Raw genomic sequence first — 17,860 nt, 5'->3', positions numbered from 1 at the left:
GCCAGGCTTTTTATTATCCCCTCTCTGTTTCCTTCTCTAGTTGTACTAACCCCCACCAAGTCGAATTAAAGGTTCCCAGATGTTTTAACCCTTAAATGCATAATGAGTACTACACTTAAGAGTAAATGCATAGTGTTGTATATGTGCAACAAAGGTTTTTTAAAAAGTAAGTATAAAAAATACTACGTTCATTTTTTTCTTATTTTTCCCTGCATTTTAGTGTACCTACAGCAAGATAAATATTTTTTTTAAAAGTATAAATAACAGTCATGCATTTAAGGGTTAACCCATAAATCACACTGCAGTCGCGGTTTGATGCCGGTCTTTTTCCGAGGGTGAGGTGTGGCAATCATGACAGCGTTTTATTTATCACCAAAATGCACATTCACGGTTGCGCAGTACAACGCCGTACAAAAGCAGAATTTGCTAGGACCTCAAGGTCTGAATCAACATTACGTGTTAAGACTATATATCATGGATGCACAGACAGCGGCCTGCCGACAGCAAAAATAATACTCTCATAAATTAAAAAAAATATATTGAATTCTATTCCAGAATAAAACCAGAAAAATTTAATTACCTATACTTCAGGCGCCCGCCATGAGTTCATGATTTGCCCGAGTGGCCCCTAGTCTTAATAGATCTGTGCAACCATGCTATATATGGTTTCACGAAGAAATCTCGTCACCCCGATTCAGATTTCTTTTGCATTTAGTTATTGTTCATAGAACACATGTCTAATATATTCCAAAAAGATTTATAAATAATGTGTTACTTTTTCAGTCTCGACATGGAATATGCAAGTCGCTGAGTTTCTTAAAAATTAATTATTAAAAACTCTCTCGGCTTGTTTTTTTTTATAAATAGACTAGCTGTGCCCGTGACTATGTCCGCGTGGAATAAAAAAGTTAGTTTAACATTAATACATAAAATTATACGATTTACAAGCTAATCTATACAAGTGAATAAAATTTTAGTGTTTGTAATATTAAAGTAACCACTTTTTAATACATGCATATTTATAACATACATGTACCAAAGTTACATTTTTTTAATTTATCTGCATTTGTTCCGGCTAATCTCTGAAATGGCTGGACAGATTTTGACGTGACTTATACTGGCAGAGGTCGCTGATGTAATAAGCAGTAACATTAACTAAGGTAACTTAAATTACCAGGGTACGTAATTAACTAGGATAACTTAAATTACTTTCATTTTAGAAAAAAATTTTAACGAAAAAAATCAATTCATTTTTTTGTTAAATTCCACGTGGACATAGCTAGACATTACGTATTTACATTTCACTCAATATAGCTCAAGAGCAAGTGGAGTTCAATGAAGCTAAAAACGTTAAAGTAAATTACTGTAAATAGCATCAATGTAAGCATAACATTGATGCTATTTACAGTAATTTACTTTATTTACAGTATTTATTTCGTGGTGTTATGTACTTAATATAATTCTAGTGGTAATTAAAGATAACCATTTTAATCACTGCACAGCAGTTACAACAGTGATACCCAAAGTGGTCTATATCGACCCCTAGGGGTCTATGACAACCTGCAAGGGGTCTACGTCAGAAAAAAAAATTTGGGGTCCATGAAATGAAAATGGGGGTCCACGATAGTGGATCTCAACACATACACTGATAGTACCTATTTACTTACAACATACTATCTTATAATATCAAAACATTTACATTATGTATATGTTTATAAAATTGTGTAAGTTGTAGGATGTTGGTATTCGCTTTGTGGTCGCAATACATTTTGAACATACACTAAACTTCACTACAGTTGGAAAATTACAGGAAATCAATATCAGGTACGTAGGGGGTCTACCCAACACGGAAAAACATGGCAAGGGGTCTACGACACAAAAGTTTGGGGAACTCTGAGTTACAATCTTGGTTTATTTACAGTTATCCACAGGATTACTTCACTATCGAGGATCCGAGTGTCCAACTTGCATAGCCATGGGTCACTTTACATGCAACCCTTAGACCTTATATGTATTCCATAATTAAATAAAACACATATAATTTATAATAATTTATTTGCATATTAAATATATATCTGAATAAATTTAACAAATAAAGCCAATAATTAAATGCGGAATGCATTTTTAAATTCTTGCTTTAAACTTAAAACTAAACGCGGCTCAAAAGGCACTTTCAAGAACATAAACTTTTTTTTCTATTACAACGAATACATTATGCCAAGGCACTGAGATTTCTTAACTTGTTGCTGTTGCTAACTACCACGTGAACATATTTATAAATATATATGGGAAGAGGCTGAATATTGTTACCTTTGCCTTTTTTCTTTTTTATTTCTAGGCGCCATTTTATGACAGATGACAATAAGAGAGGTTATCAAAAAAGTAGTAAAAAATGCAGTTTATTTGCAATACTTTTTAATTAATTAAACTGGTCTTATTCTTTTATAGTTTCATTCGCTTTACCATATATATATATATATATATATATATATATATATATATATATATATAATATTCAAACTGTCTATACAATCTTTTTAAATAAAGTTATAAATCTCTTTATTATAGTAAAATACAATGTTATTCATTTTAAATATATCTATTTGTACTTTAGTGGTTAGGATTTAATTGAAAAATGAAATTAATTGTATGGGATGCAACGACAGCCTTTATAAGTGGTGGGAAATAAATGTTCACACGTATGTTTCTTAATACGCAAGCAACTCACAATGAGCATATTTAGCTCCTATATGAAAATATATAGTTAAATAAATTTTATATGTAGTTGTGGTGGTTTTCGGTTGGTCCTAGGCAGGGCCGAGCAAAGCCACGAGCGCGCGCTTGTAGTCGCCGGACGTCTCCCCCTGCTGCGTGCCGCGATAATTTCGGTTAATTGTTGTTGGTTGTTGTGATTGTTGTTGCCGGATTGGTGATCGTTGCATGCGACAGCGTGGAGAAGAAAAAGCGGACACATTAGCAAGTAAGCGGTTTCGTTACTTTCCATATTAGTTTGGACTATAAATATACTTGGAGTAAAAGCGGGACTTCCCCTAATATATAAGGTGTTCAGAAATATAGTAAAATTGATTTTAAAGGTATCAGATTTTTTATTTAGTTTATCAGATAATGGCGAAATATATGTTACTTATCGTATGATGATGATTGAAAAATATATATCATCATTTGAATTGATAGAAGTCCACTGTTGGACGTAGGCCTTCTCCTTGAGGTTTCCAGTAGGACCAGTTAGTACAGACTTCCATCTAGCATCTTTTGACGACCATAATAAGATATGCTCACTCGGTGTTTGGCACTAGTCAGTCCAACAACTGGGGATGCCCTCGTAGAGGGGTGAAACACGTGTTGAGTGAATTAACGGTGGTAGTTGTGTTTCGCATTGTTTGCCGCATACGCATTTATCAGCGGGCTGGCGGGCGGTGCACTTTGTTGCACGACTACCACTGCATGGGCGGAAGTGTCTAAATATTGGTCCTTTTCTTACTCAGGATGATTTCCGAAAGGTAATGCCTGAATATATTAGATAACAAGATTGTCGTTCCGTTCACCTTGGAGGTAAACTTCCTACGCTTCGTTTGTCGGTCTCTGGTCTTGACTACAAAACCCTAAGACCTCTATACTTTGCGACGGGGGCAGTGCAAGACCAACCATCGTGCCTGTTTGGGACAGGCTTAAGCCTTGCAGTGGGCATCTATGGAATAACATGAATGAACAAACGACATTAAATATTTCTATACTGGAAACAGGAAATCAACGATTTCTAATTTCAGCATGTTTTTTTTTAATTTATAATTAACATAATTTTTATACCTCGTTTTTTAAATTCTTAACCCTTAATAGCTTGATTTACGAAAGTGATTTTTTTTAAATATTTATTATGTTTGCTTGAGGGTCTAGATGAAGGGAAATTTTTTTTTTTAATTTCGTTGGAAAGAATATTATACAACAGTAAAATTCGTATAGCTAACGTATAAAAAAAACTAATAGTAATGTGAAAATTCGGTTTAAAAGATTGGTATCAAAATTGAAACTAGGCTATTTAAGGGTTAAAGTTGCATTTCAACTAAAACATACTTTGCAATCACTGCTATATATACTAATGAAAGTATATGCTTAATATTATTCTTCTATGATAACCTCACCTGCTGTTCCGCCACCGGAAGTTGCGTTGAAAAACATCGGCCATATTGTTAACGCAATCAAGTGAAATGTCAAATAAACAACACGTAAAGCGTTAATCGAAGCATTAAAAATATCTGCATTGCATGCAAGTGTAATGTGCATTCGATGACATATATAACGTATTGCACTTCAGCAGAATTAAGGGTCGAGTGAAACAATTTCGCACTACTTTATATATTGAGTCTTGGGTTTTACTAAATTCCCTTCTGAATTAAGTATATAGTTTGTTTCTTGAATAATTTTCTGTTTATATACAATTCATTCTATTTCAATTCATTATATATATTTTTATTATATGCAAAAAGTATTGATTCCAGATTTTATGACATTTCAGAATAATCAAAAAAAGCACGGAGCAAATATTCCAAATATAGTTTTTCTATACTATATTGAAAAAATGAAATACAATCTTACGCATAATTATGTCAATCTTTCTTCAATATTCAACAATTGTTCTTTTAATAATTCGTTTCGCTACATACAAAAACCATATAGACCCGTATATAATTCCGTAAAAAAATTGTAAATATATTGTTACAAAGCACGAGTTACAGAACCCTCTAAATAATAAACACGAAACCCCAGGATCAAGAAGTGCCGTAAACATGTGTAACCTTGAAGTTATTTATAGATTTTTGTGTACGGTTTTGAAAAAACTCCGCATTTCTAAACTAAAGTGCGACACGTGGGAGGAACCTGTTGTATTCTATTCTTATTCATGGATGTTCAGCGCTGTCAACCTTTAAGGTACACAGCTTCTAGTTTATATGGCGGATTTATCAATTTATTGATTAATTCCGACAATTTACTCTCAATTTTTCATCTTATCGGTTGAAGCGGATCCCGCGAACTAAAGTGGAGGCTTTCCCAGGGCCACGAACCTCGAGTTCGCTCCTCAGCGTCTTGTCGTACAGTCTCTCGTACTCTCGTTTGATAGTGGCCAGGTCTATCTCGGCCCGGCTGGTCAGTACGCGGACCAGGCGCGCGTCGTCGGTGCCGACGCCCAGCACCGCGTCGCGCAGCCGTGCCGCGAACCAAGCCCCCGCATTCTCCACGCACTCCACTGTAACAAGACCCACGCCTGCATACCGCCACCTTCTTCTATGGATCTCCAACTGCTCTAACTCCACCTGGAGGTACATACATACCTCTTGTGTCGCGGCCACTCTTACTTGATCTGCTTCTTACCTTTATAGAGGAGTACAGTACACTGGGGCGGCTGTAAATACGTACCCTGATCTCGCTTTCAAGCGTCTTATCATAGATCCTCTCGTATTCGCGCTTGATGGCCTGCAAGTCTATTTCGGAGCGGCTGACAATGATCCTGATGAGCGTGGTGTCGTCTGTGCCAAGACCCTGCATGGCGTGACGAAGGCGACCGGCGAACCATGCCGCGGAGCTCTCGACGCACTCCACTGAAAGGCGAGGATTAGCGTGGCCCTAATGCCATCATCGTCATGTCAACCAAGAGACGTCAACTGCATGACATAGACCTTTCATCATCATTCATATCCTGTGACCTTGACTAAGCCGTCGTTCCACCAAGTGGCGGGTCTACCAGTCCGTGGTCGCCACTCAAATACCATCCTCAAACTGAGATGGTACTCGAATATTATATCGTTCAAAATACATAATTGATATTGGGTGGATTGGGGTGTCGAAAGCATCTTGATATTCGATTTTTCATCAATAAAATGCGTATTTAAAAGGAATGCAAAAGAGGATAATTTTTTTATACAGAAGTACAAAATACATATTGAAATTAAATAGTACAGTAATTTCTAAAAAAAATTGAAACACGGAATGATATCAATTTTTACACAAAAATGAAGTATGTTGCATTTATCGACAGCCACAAATAATCCTTCAAGGAGCCGCATGTCGCTCGCGGACAGCAGGTTGGCATGCCCTGTTATATCAGATGGTAACGATAGGTCGTCCTTGAAATTTTTTTTTTAAAAACGGACAAAATTTGTAAATTTCGTCCTGCTAATTTTCTATATTTAATTTGTTATATTTTGTCTGACCTTCAGAATGCACTAGTGTGGTGTGAACTTCGTCACTATAGATTTTATGGATGAAACTATTTTAGTATGGATTTTGGATAGTATTAGTAATTATGTATTGGAAGGATGTCCACAAATATTTTGATAATAAAGTTACAAGTGTTTGTCAATAACTTGCTTACCACGCAAACATATGTTTTTCCATAAATAATTTATTGTATTTGGACTAGACGTTAAGGATGTTGTATCCACTGTGGTTTGAATTTAGGATAGTATTAGTAGTTATTCACTGACAGGATGTCCATAAATATTTGAACAAAAAAGGGACAAAAATGTTTCTGAATTACGTGCTGGGAATTTACAATAAATAAATTTATTCTTCTAGAAGTAGATACTCCTGAATAACACTGCTTCCTGCATTATGTTGAGAATCTTTATTAGTCTTACTTTCGCCATAGAAAGGTGTCCATGAAGATTTTGAAACTGACTTTTACAAGTTTATTCTCTTGGAGACCATATTTTCTTACTAAAGATCTTAGTATGTAGTGTTATAAATTTAGACTCACAACCAAACACATCAATAAATGTATTTACCAATAATGTTTTACCACTACCAATAATATAAAACTTGTTTTTTTTTTGTTTTAGTTTAAAAACAGTATAAAGTATCAAGAGAGCTTAAACCTTGTATATATGAGTGTAGGTAGTAAGGCATGCTGACCTATTGCGGAGTAGGCGTCCTTGAGCTCGCCGTCCACCTCGGACTTGATGGCCTGCTCGATGGTGCGCCCGGCGATGTTCTTGTACTCCTCGAAGATGAGACGCAGCTGGGCAAAGCTCTCGTGCGCCAAGATCTGTAGGAACAAAGGCGGGGATTCCCACGTAAGCATGTGTTTACACAGTCGTCTCTTTTACCACATTTCCAATATTATTTACTATATTTTAACTTGTCTATCTAGATAACGACAATATCCTATAAATATATAAAATATATGTGGCCACATTCAACGAAAACCAGATGACCACGTGGTAAAAACTGCCTTAAGCCTCCCAGAATTCCCAAGAGGGAGAGGGCGTCCAAAAGCTACGTGGTGGTCTGATATTGGAAAGGAACTGGAAACCCTTCAACTTGATGCAGAGACAACCCAAGATAGAGTGGCCTGGCGCAAATTGATAAGGAGACCCGACCCAAAATAAAGGGAAAAGGGAAGGAAGAAGAAGAAGAAGAAAGTTGCTGTTTGTTTAAATTACAATAAAAAGCCCGTCTATATATATTACAACAAAGTCGTATCTATCTATAATAAAGGCATTACATGATATTTTTTCACTGATCACTGTTGTAGACAACAGATGAAATTGTTGATGAAATTTCTAATGATGGTGAAGGTATCTTACCTTGTTAAAGACTTCCTCGTCGGTACCCCACTTGGCCTCACCAGCGTCGTACAGCTGCTGGGCACATTCTGCTGCACGCGCGGGGTCCACGCCCGCTTCCTCGTCCCGAGCACCCTGCGGGGACCTCTGCTTACACACGTGCCTCCGCCCTTCAGTGCCTCGGACTTCGCACGCCGCCCGCCCTACCTATATCTATCTATCCTCGGTAAGATCCCTACCTGAGACTAACTAGGTAAATTCCGCCAGTACCCGGACTGTTTGTATTTTGTGCGACAGAGATAACGCTCTACGAAGCCGAAATTAGCCGATTGTCTCTTTCGAAGGGTCGATGTACAATATTTATTCCTACGTGCTATACAGTACCCGGAATGTTTGCATTTCGTGCGACAGAGATAACGCTCTACGAAGCCGAAATTAGCCGATTGTCTCTTTCGAAGGGTCGATGTACAATATTTATTCCTACGTGCTATACAGTACCCGGAATGTTTGCATTTCGTGCGACAGAGATAACGCTCTACGAAGCCGAAATAAGTCGATTGTCTCTTTCGAAAGGTCGATGTACAATATTTATTCCTACGTGCTTTACAATACCCGGAATGTTTGTATTTCGTGCGACAGAGATAACGCTCTACGAAGCCAAAATTAGTCGATTGTCTCTTTCCAAAGGTCGATGTGCAACATTAATCGCCGGGTACTGTAAATATTTGGTAATTAAAATCATATAACAAATACATACAGTATAATCTAATTTATTACACGGGATGATTTGTTATACATGAAAATGTTTTAATGAGGTGAATCTATAGCTTGTCAGCAAAAAAATCTTAAAACTTTAAATAGGTGTATTATTCAATTACTGATAATAAAATAAATACTCGGGGATATAGTACCCGGCGATAAATATTGCACACCAAACTTTGGAAAGAGACAATCGGCTAATTTCGGCTTCGTAGAGCACTATCTCTGTCCCACACTTCCTTTGTGACGTCTTGTCAGTCGTTGTATTTCGTGCGACAGAGATAACGCTCTACGAAATCAAAATTAGCCGATTGTCTCTTTCCAAAGGTCGATGTGCAATATTTATAGCCGGGTACTGTATGTTACATTTTCCTGTCAAATACAAACATACAGTAAACTATAATTAATTTTAATATGAAGTAATACGAATTTAAAAATGGCTTTTTCTTACTATATCATTATTAAGTTATTAATTATTAAAAACATTTCTATATCTTTGTACATATATATGTATTGTCGTTGGCGATTCTACTTTGTTAATGTCAATTCTACCGCGCGGTGTTTTTTTTATACTTTTATTCTATTTAACAACTAGCGCCATCTGTCGACTTCGGCTGAAACTACAGAGTTCCGACACGTACAGTACCCGGCGATAAATATTGCACATCGACCTTTGGAAAGAGACAATCGACTAATTTTGGCTTCATAGAGCACTATCTCTGTCCCACACTACCTGTGTGACGTTTTGTCGGTCGTTGTATTTTGTGTATTTTTATATATGTGTGCATGATTTTTCATTTTCGTAAAATTCAGTATCTAGAATACATCTTGTTCCTGTAAATGTTTACTATATTTTTGTGTATTGTAAACTATGGCTTTAATTTTCTATACTATTCTATTATATAATAAATAATACATATTTTGGATTAAGAACATTTAAGAGAAGTATAATATACAGTTGACATACGAAATCATATCATTGGTATATAAATGTACTTTGAAGAAATGATATAATCCTTAATAGCCTAGAGTTTCAATTTTGATACCAATCTTCTAAACCGAATGTTCACATTACTATTACTTTTTTTTAAAGGTTGGCTGTACGTATTTTACTGTTGAATAATGTTCTTTTCAACAAAATTAAAATCAAAATCTATTTTTCCCTTCAATTAGACCCTCAAGCAAACACAGTAATATTTTTTAAAAAATCACTTTCGTAAATCAGGCTATTAAGGGATAAGTTTATAAATGTCATAAGTTTCTTATTTGCTAATGGATATTTTATATTTAAAACAATTAATAATGCCGAGCGGCGTGCGTTCGTCCGAGATAAGTAAAATCCTTGCGGAAGCGGTAGACCAGTGAGAAGCCGTGATTATACACTCTCATACAAACACATACAAACGAAAGACAAAATTAAAATGTAAACTATTTAACAAAATTTCTATTTAATTGTTGCAATGCCATCAAATCGGATTATCATTCAATAAAACCAGATGCTTAATAAAACACAAGGCTGAACCTGTTTCGTAGATCAAAACTGCGTCCCAGCGTTGGCCTTTTGAGTTTGCTGAATAGCCAGAAGTTATACGGAACCAAATTAGACGAATATGATTGTTGCGTCAAGATTTTGAAACTATTTTAAACATTTGTACAAAAACACGTGTATTTCGGAGATAAATAAAGACATTTGGCAAATGTTACAGCCCCACCAACTTAGGAAAAAAAATTAACCTGCCATCCTAACAAAGTTTTAAATGACCTTACTTTTTGATAACAGTAACACAAATCAGTCTCAACCTATCTACGTGCCAAACTATCGAAACACCACCATTCACCACCTCAAGAGATCCCGGGGCTGTTTCCCAAGCATACCACCGAGGTGTGTTAGCGGGTAAAAATCCAACTACATCGATCGATACAAACAGCATTCATACCTATACATAACATATCAGACGCTATGTTAGTTTGCAAAGAAAATGAACGCAAAAGCAAACTGTAGTTTATAAATTTTAGTTACAAATACATTAGTTTAGCGAGTTAATTGTTGCCATCATTCCCGTTCAACATACGATTAGTCCAGACACACAAACAGAAAGAGAGGGAGTGAGAGAGACACACATATCACAAACACACATACGGGCACACACACACACAGATACAAATACACACAATTGCTTTAAAACGACTTAACATAAAAGTTTTGTGAATAGTGTTGGTAGCCTGCGACGGTGATGGACGGTACTCACGGTCACGATGAGGGTCAGCAGACGCCGGAAGTCGCCCGAGGTCTCCGAGCACATGTGCTCCGCCAACGGACGGTCGTACACTGGTGGGTACATGGTATAGGATCAGTATTAATGTTTATTTGTTTGTCAGTATTTTTTTTCTCTAGTCATGTTTTTACCCGTGGGTAGAAAACATGATCAGACTATCCGTCACCATCACTAACACTACCACCGTTAAGTCTCCGCCCTACTTCTCCACGTACATCATTCTACACCATTTCTGCCACCGATTCCACCACCATTTCTACCACCATGTTGAGCTAATGTTCGGTAACGGTGTAACATCTTCTGAGGATGAAACACGTGTAGAGTAGATTAACGGTGGTAGTTGCGTTTCGCATTGTTTGCCGCATACGCATTTATCAGCGGGCTGGCGGGCGGTGTACTTCATTGCACGACTACTGTTGCATAGCGGAAGTAGCTATATATTAGTCCCTTTCTTAGTAACATAGCATTTGTTAGCAAAAATCTTTAAAATGATTACATCTATTACTAATAATTCTGTGTAAATTTATCAATCTGAAATATGAATTATTTATAATTAAATGCGATAGCCCAATAATTTCTGGCAGTACAAAATCTGCAGGGGCATATAGAAAACAATAATTAATTTTAATATGTAGTAATACAAACTTTTAAACTATACTATAACAGCATATGAGCCATATATTCACCTCTAAAATTTTTACACTTATAATCAATCACCCTGTATGTATCCTATAAGAGATAGGAAAATTCACTCACGTCTCTCATAAGCCTGCACGATATCAGCGATCTCTTTCTTGGTGCGTGTGCACAGGATCTCTATGAGGACGCTCTCGTCCGTGCCCAGGCCCTCCATGCACTTGTTGAGTTCCTTGCACAAGTACTCCTCGGGCGGCAGCATCAGCGCCACGATCACGTCCTCGAAGTGACCGCCCAGCTCCGACTTCAGGTCTTCGATCAGGTCCTGGAACAGGTTTTATACATTTATAGATATGGAAATAATTAACGTTTAGGATTAGTGTTTTTACTTAAGCATATTTGTTTTCTGTTTAAAAATTTGAAATCAATTTTTTTACAGTTTGAGGTCAAAATTCTTAGAGGCCTTACAATATTTTTATGATATTTTGTACATTTATAATAATTATAATAAATTTAAAAAATGGGGGTTGTCCATAGTGTATTTACAAAACAATAAAAAAAGTCAAATTCATTTGCACCATTGTTGGACTACAAGTTGCAAAACTCAAAATGCATATTAAAAGTAAATTGACGAAAAAGGCTTATTATTCAATAAACGAATATTTAAAAGACATGAATCCTTACCAGTGATGTCTCCTGATTATTTTGATTTCATTTAGGCTATATCTGATAAAGTGTATATGTATAAATCTGTGCTTAACTTTATTAAAATATGTGTTGTTGTGGAGTTTTTTTCTGCTTCTTCTCCAATTTGCGAAGCCAGAGTAGAGTCAAAAATAAAAAATAATAAGTTGACGATCTATAGTTCTGTTAAAAGTTCCAATGTTGAACAAACTTATTTTATCTTTATATTTACATAATGTTATACATAATAAAATCCTATTTTATTGTCAAGGATTTTTAGTGATAATACATTTTGGAAACTAATTACTATATATAATACTGTATTAAAGATATAGTAAAAGTGACCATAAAAAACTCGTGTTTATTGTGGGCACTTCTGGGCGCGTTTGGAACACGTAACTTCAAGTTGAATGATTCACTTACAGGGGAGCTCAATCTGATTGTAATTTCTAACAAATTAGGCTCATCCGGCATTGTGGTCATGACATACACAAATAATCACTTTAAATGATCTTATATGAAAGAAAAAAAAAAGATTTATACGTCCGTAAAAATATTCTAAGATAAAGAACTAAATGTACACACAATAGTATAAAACAGGGGTGAGCAACACGCGGGCCGCGGGCATTTTTAAAATTTATTTTATCTACTTTCTCCCATCATATTAAACAATTTGTTATAACCCTTAATAGTCTAGAGTTTCAATTTTGATATCAATCTTTTAAACCGAATGTTCACATTACTATTAGTTTTTTTTTATAGGTTGGCTGTACGTATTTTACTGTTGTATAATATTCTTTCCAACGAAATTAAAAAAAATCTATTTTCCCTTCATCTAGACCCTCAAGCAAACACAGTAATATTAAAAAAATCACTTTAGTAAATCATGCTATTAAGGGTTAAGTTTAAGTTTTTCACTTGTCGGTGACTTCATTTGTCAGACTAATTGCGTTAGAAATCGTAAATTACTTATGTTTGAGAAAAATTATTTTTGCCTAAAAAATTGATCAAAACAAGACTGTAAAAGCGGGCGTAATTTTATATACCTTTACTGACAAATTTCTCATTAAATATTTCGAGTAAACTTATTTTTCACTTCTTTGTTTATTTTTATTTTTGCTTCAAAATTTGTAGATAAAATCTTTACTCCCTTTAATTTTTTACTTTTTATAATCATGTTAATTATAAATAAAGTTTATTTAATTATTAATGTGTTACTATATTAGCGGCTCGACAAAAAATAATAATTTTAAATTGGCCCGTTAATCAAAAAGTTTACTTATTCCTGATGTAAAGATACGCACAGTTCATGTAACAAGTGTTATTGTACAAAAGAATAGGCAGAACAGGTGTTTTACGTAATGAAGTTTAATTAAAATGACTCATCGTAGAACATATGATAAACTTCACAGGTAATTACGCAAGCATACGCCGTTTCGTAGACCGAACGTTTACTTTGTTTCACGAGATACAGTCAAGGTCATGGATATCGCTGGAGAAGCCTATGCCTCGTGATGGACTTCTACAGACTATGATGATGATATTAATATACCGTTTCATTATCCAGTGCTGACATCATCTCAATTCTGGTATGGTTTTGTAAAACAGTATCGGTAAGATAATTGAAAAGAGTCATAGAAGGAATCTGCTTGGTGAAATTCAGCGCCATTGTGTTGAGAGGAAATCTCCCTAAACTTTGTTCGGGTTAAAAGGAAATCTCTCTAAAATTGTTCGGCGGGTCGTCAGCCCCGAGAATCTTAATCGACCTCTCTCTCGCTGCAATGCGATTGACCCGGCACTTGCAGGGTAAATCCATGAAATGCTATTTTATCATCAAAATAATTAGCCGTATGACGTACACAATAAACATAGACTTCACCCACAGATTATATATATTTTTATGTTTTATCTGTACGCATAAAGTTTAAAAATGGAAACTATTTTAATTATTACCGTTCTGGGAGGTGCGTGCTAGTTCTGCCCATTATCCTCCCTTTTGCCACTCCCATGGTTTTAATGGACGCGAACTTTAATTAATTGTAACGCTTCGAATTAACAAAAAGTTTATTTTCATTACAAATAGGTTTATTTGCAATGAAAATTTGATGGTTATCAATCCTAGCGGGAATATAGACCATATATTCGTAACCCCTTTTTTTTTAAATCGTGACGTCAATATTTCAAACGTCCCAATTATCATTTTTTTTAATTATTTGCCATGTTTAATTTATTTAAATTATTATTTTATTGGAATGCAACTGGCCAATAGCAAGAATAATCTATCCAAACAGCTAAAAAAGCAATAACAAAGGCTAGTTTTATTAGCGTTGGCAACACCATATGCTTAATTTTATCTGTAATATATATCTAAATTGGTCTCGATTTGAAAAAAAAATTATAATTATTGTAGAAAATACATAAATCATATATTAAATTAGCATAATATTAATAAACCACTTTTCAAGTTAAACATGAAAAAATTGCCTGAAAATTGTTAAATACGATGCAAATGAAAATAACTTAGAAATTTCGACCATAACAAATGAAATTGCATTTTGCATAACAACCAATGACAATAATGAAATACTTGACCTACCCTGCCATATTCTCTGGTGAAAGCCTTCGAGATCTCCTGACGCTGGGCATTGGAGCGCGTGGTGAGGATGTCGATGATGGCCTGCTCGTCGGTGCCGAAGCCCTTCATTGCCGCACGCAGCGCTGCTGCATCCTCCGCCGCATTGAAGTTGGCAACACCAACTACAGTTGGTTCACGCTGGGATCGACAAATACATTTATGACAACAGATGGTCCAATTATGTCTGATGGTAAAAATCTTAACTTGACATAGTTTATTTAACAAACATGTGTTTACTTTAGTTTACAGACTGTCCTCTATGCAGGGCAAACTAAAAACTGCTCTGAAATCACCAAGGTCGCCAGCGACATCAAAAGTCTGCTGGTATTTCTCGAGGAATTGGGTTGGCTTGATTAAAGCTAATCCCGAGGCAAAGGCACTGTTTGGTTGCAAAAACCAACCCTCTCAGACAGTACCAGATGTCACTTTCTGAGGGTAAAAGTCTTGAAGTGGTACAGTGCGAAACTCAGGCCCTGTGAAAGCCTGGGTTTGGTAGCATGACTTTGATTATACTGAATAAGGTGATTGCCTCGCTCTTAGGTCACCAGAGCACACTCTTCTTGGAGTAACTAAGTGATAATATATAGTGTTATGTTTTCTGATTAGATGTGCCCAAGAAGAAGAAATATAAAAAAAACATATAAAGCTAATATCAGTTTAGAAATATCTAGATCAAGAAAAATATTAAGATACTTTGTTCAAAATATTATGGAGGACCGGAAAGTAATGTCATTTCTGCTGACTTAGTTCACAGAAAAACCAAATAATTTTTATCACTCCGGCATTGAAAATTTTTATACTAGATAGCAAAAGTTTGTTCATAACGAAGGTTAATATATTGTTGATTAGAAATAAAAACTTGTTAAAATGTAGTCGTGTGAATTTAACTTAAGAAAGTGACAATTACTTTCTTATCCCCCTAATATATGAAATAACACCATTCATTTGAAATCATTTGCTAATGTAAACTAGAATTGTAGTTTGCAAATATGCATAATTAAATTGGTCAAATTCTGTTAATATATTTCTTCATGTTTCCTTAAGAAAAAATTGCATTTAAGAACTAAAATAGTAAAACATGTAGTAAATTAAAATACATGCCTTTATACACCATAAATAATAACAATGATAATATAAATATATTATTAAGTATTGTAGTGTACAAAAAGAGGAGTATTTTTTTTAAATAATCATTTTTAATTATTAAAAGATTCAATCAATAAATAAAATAATCATTATGATTTAAAGAGTAAGATGCCCAATGCTGGAAATTGGTTTCTGCAGTAAACTTCCAATATGATCAAATATATACATCTGATCACACAGAAATAAACTTTAATCATTCATTTTTCTTGTTCTGCGACAGTCCAACAACTTTTCACTTTACAAAGTCTCTCAGGGAAACTGAACTAAATGTGTGCGGTAATGGTAAAATCCACCAACAAACAAGGCATTATAAAATATATATTACTAAAATATTTTGAAAAGAAAACTTGGCAACTAATTGATCTTTATACATAATGTTTAATGACACATCTTGTTGTTGTTCCAGACCCTAGATGCCCACTGCAAGGTACAGACCTGTGCCAAAGATATCTATGGAAGTATATGTTATAACTTCCACTGTTAGCAGGTGGGTTGAAGATCATTATGTGGTATTAAGGTATGCAGAGAATACTGCACCCATCCTATGAAAGCTTGTTTGTGAGCAGTGGCAATCCTATATAATTAATGAACAAAGCATGAATTATATAAGAGTGTATCCTCAGAATTGAACTCACAACCTACAATTGCAAGTCTCAGTCATCTATTGCTTGGCTACCACTGCTTAATAATGACACTTCTAACATATTATTATTAAAATTAGTTGGTAAACATTATTACAGAAGTTATTATTTACATTAAGAGCACTGACAACTATGTAATTCTAGATGAGGTCATTTTAACTTTAAGTAAACAACCAATTAATTAATCCTCCAAGATCAATCAAGAGTTATATTATATATTTATTCTAACAGACTTCTTTGCTATTACTTCCCTAAATGTAACTCACTACAAATTCTTTCAAAACACATTTTGTCCCTTGTTTTTTTTATAATATATTAAATTAATGAAATGTTTAAAAAGTAATTACTTTAATAAAGCAACTGAAAAATCTTTAATACTAGCTGAGGAATTATCTTTATGATTGTCCCACATTTAATTTTAAATATGTATTAAAAACAAGAAGTGTTAATAAACACTGAAAATAGTTTTAAAATATGTTTAATGTAAATGAAAAATCAAGTTAATACCTGCAATTATATAGTCGAGATACATTAAAATAATACATAACAATTAAAAATTTATGTCCTTTAAAATTGTTTAAAGTTTAAAGTAACATGCCACGGCTAATAATATTTTCTCTTGGTTCAAATAAATTCTTAAATATTTTAAAATTATCGCTATAATACGAACATGTATTTGTTATTCGCAATTTCGTATATAAATAATAAATATTTTAACTAATATTTCCTTTTTTATTTCCCGATACAAAAGCAATCGAGGGACGCGCCCAAAAAGACCGAATAGCGGTTCTTTAGGCACAACCAATTATTCTTATAAGATGCGACATACTTACTGGGCCAGTCATCTTCTAATTAAATTTAATTATTGGGAAAAGTACAACGTAATTTATATTAAAAATACTTTTTTATGTTTACTAAGAACTTAGATATAAACACTTTTCTTAAGATACGAAAAAAAACTTAAGAATATTCGAAAATTCACACAGTTACGCCTTCCAACTGCTGTGACTCAAACGTATACTAGTTTGACATTACATACTTGCGTTGCTATATTATAAAAATAATTTTATTCTTATTATTACATTTTTAAATAATTTGTTAAATTGCAAACAGAATATATTTTTAACATGATTATTATTTTGTTAGCATTAGTACACGTAGAAATAAACAATATATGGAAACCTTTATATATGCCAGACGACTGTTTGTTTATTTAAAAAGCACAATTGCCTAGTTTTGGAACAAATTATAAAGGCAAAAGATATTTTATAATTACATGAAAAATAAGATTCCGTCAATGAATCTTCTAATATTTTTTTTTAATGTTCGAAATCTTTTTTTTACGTTATATAGGAGATAGTAAAATTTATCTAGTAACACTTGGATTGTATTACATTTGAGCGTAAATCATGTCTTCTTAACATCAAATCAATCGTATATAAAATTTTTAGGTTTAAAACATAATCTCTTACTCTTGTATAGGACAATTGAAGTTATTTATAA

At 34.3% G+C, this 17,860-nt stretch overlaps 1 protein-coding gene across 8 annotated transcripts; it reads right to left on the bottom strand.

The window, feature by feature from the left end:
• Positions 1-2,639: 2,639 nt before the first annotated feature.
• On the bottom strand, positions 2,640-17,366 carry AnxB10 (Annexin B10). Of its 8 annotated transcripts, none has more exons than XM_068776970.1 (8): positions 17,191-17,366; positions 14,532-14,708; positions 11,372-11,576; positions 10,589-10,668; positions 7,602-7,727; positions 6,928-7,060; positions 5,434-5,615; positions 2,640-2,867 (listed from the first exon to the last, which is right to left on the bottom strand). In XM_068776970.1, the coding sequence occupies exons 1-8, from the start codon at positions 17,200-17,202 to the stop codon at positions 2,808-2,810; spliced, it is 975 nt and encodes a 324-aa protein (XP_068633071.1). In that variant the 5' UTR covers positions 17,203-17,366; the 3' UTR covers positions 2,640-2,807. The 8 variants fall into 8 exon arrangements, with proteins under 8 accessions (XP_068633071.1, XP_068633073.1, XP_068633070.1 ...); XM_068776972.1 differs by having other exon boundaries at positions 2,640-2,864; XM_068776969.1 differs by lacking the exon at positions 5,434-5,615 and adding an exon at positions 5,082-5,263.
• Positions 17,367-17,860: the final 494 nt, after the last annotated feature.

This window comes from Battus philenor, unplaced genomic scaffold, assembly GCF_028537555.1.
Source record: "Battus philenor isolate CCGP_79_NKW_IND1 unplaced genomic scaffold, ilBatPhil1.0.hap1 SCAF_13, whole genome shotgun sequence".
In the NCBI taxonomy this organism is placed as follows: Eukaryota; Metazoa; Arthropoda; class Insecta; order Lepidoptera; family Papilionidae; genus Battus; species Battus philenor.
Note: the sequence above shows the minus strand (reverse complement) of the source record. Positions and strands in the feature narration are given on the sequence as shown.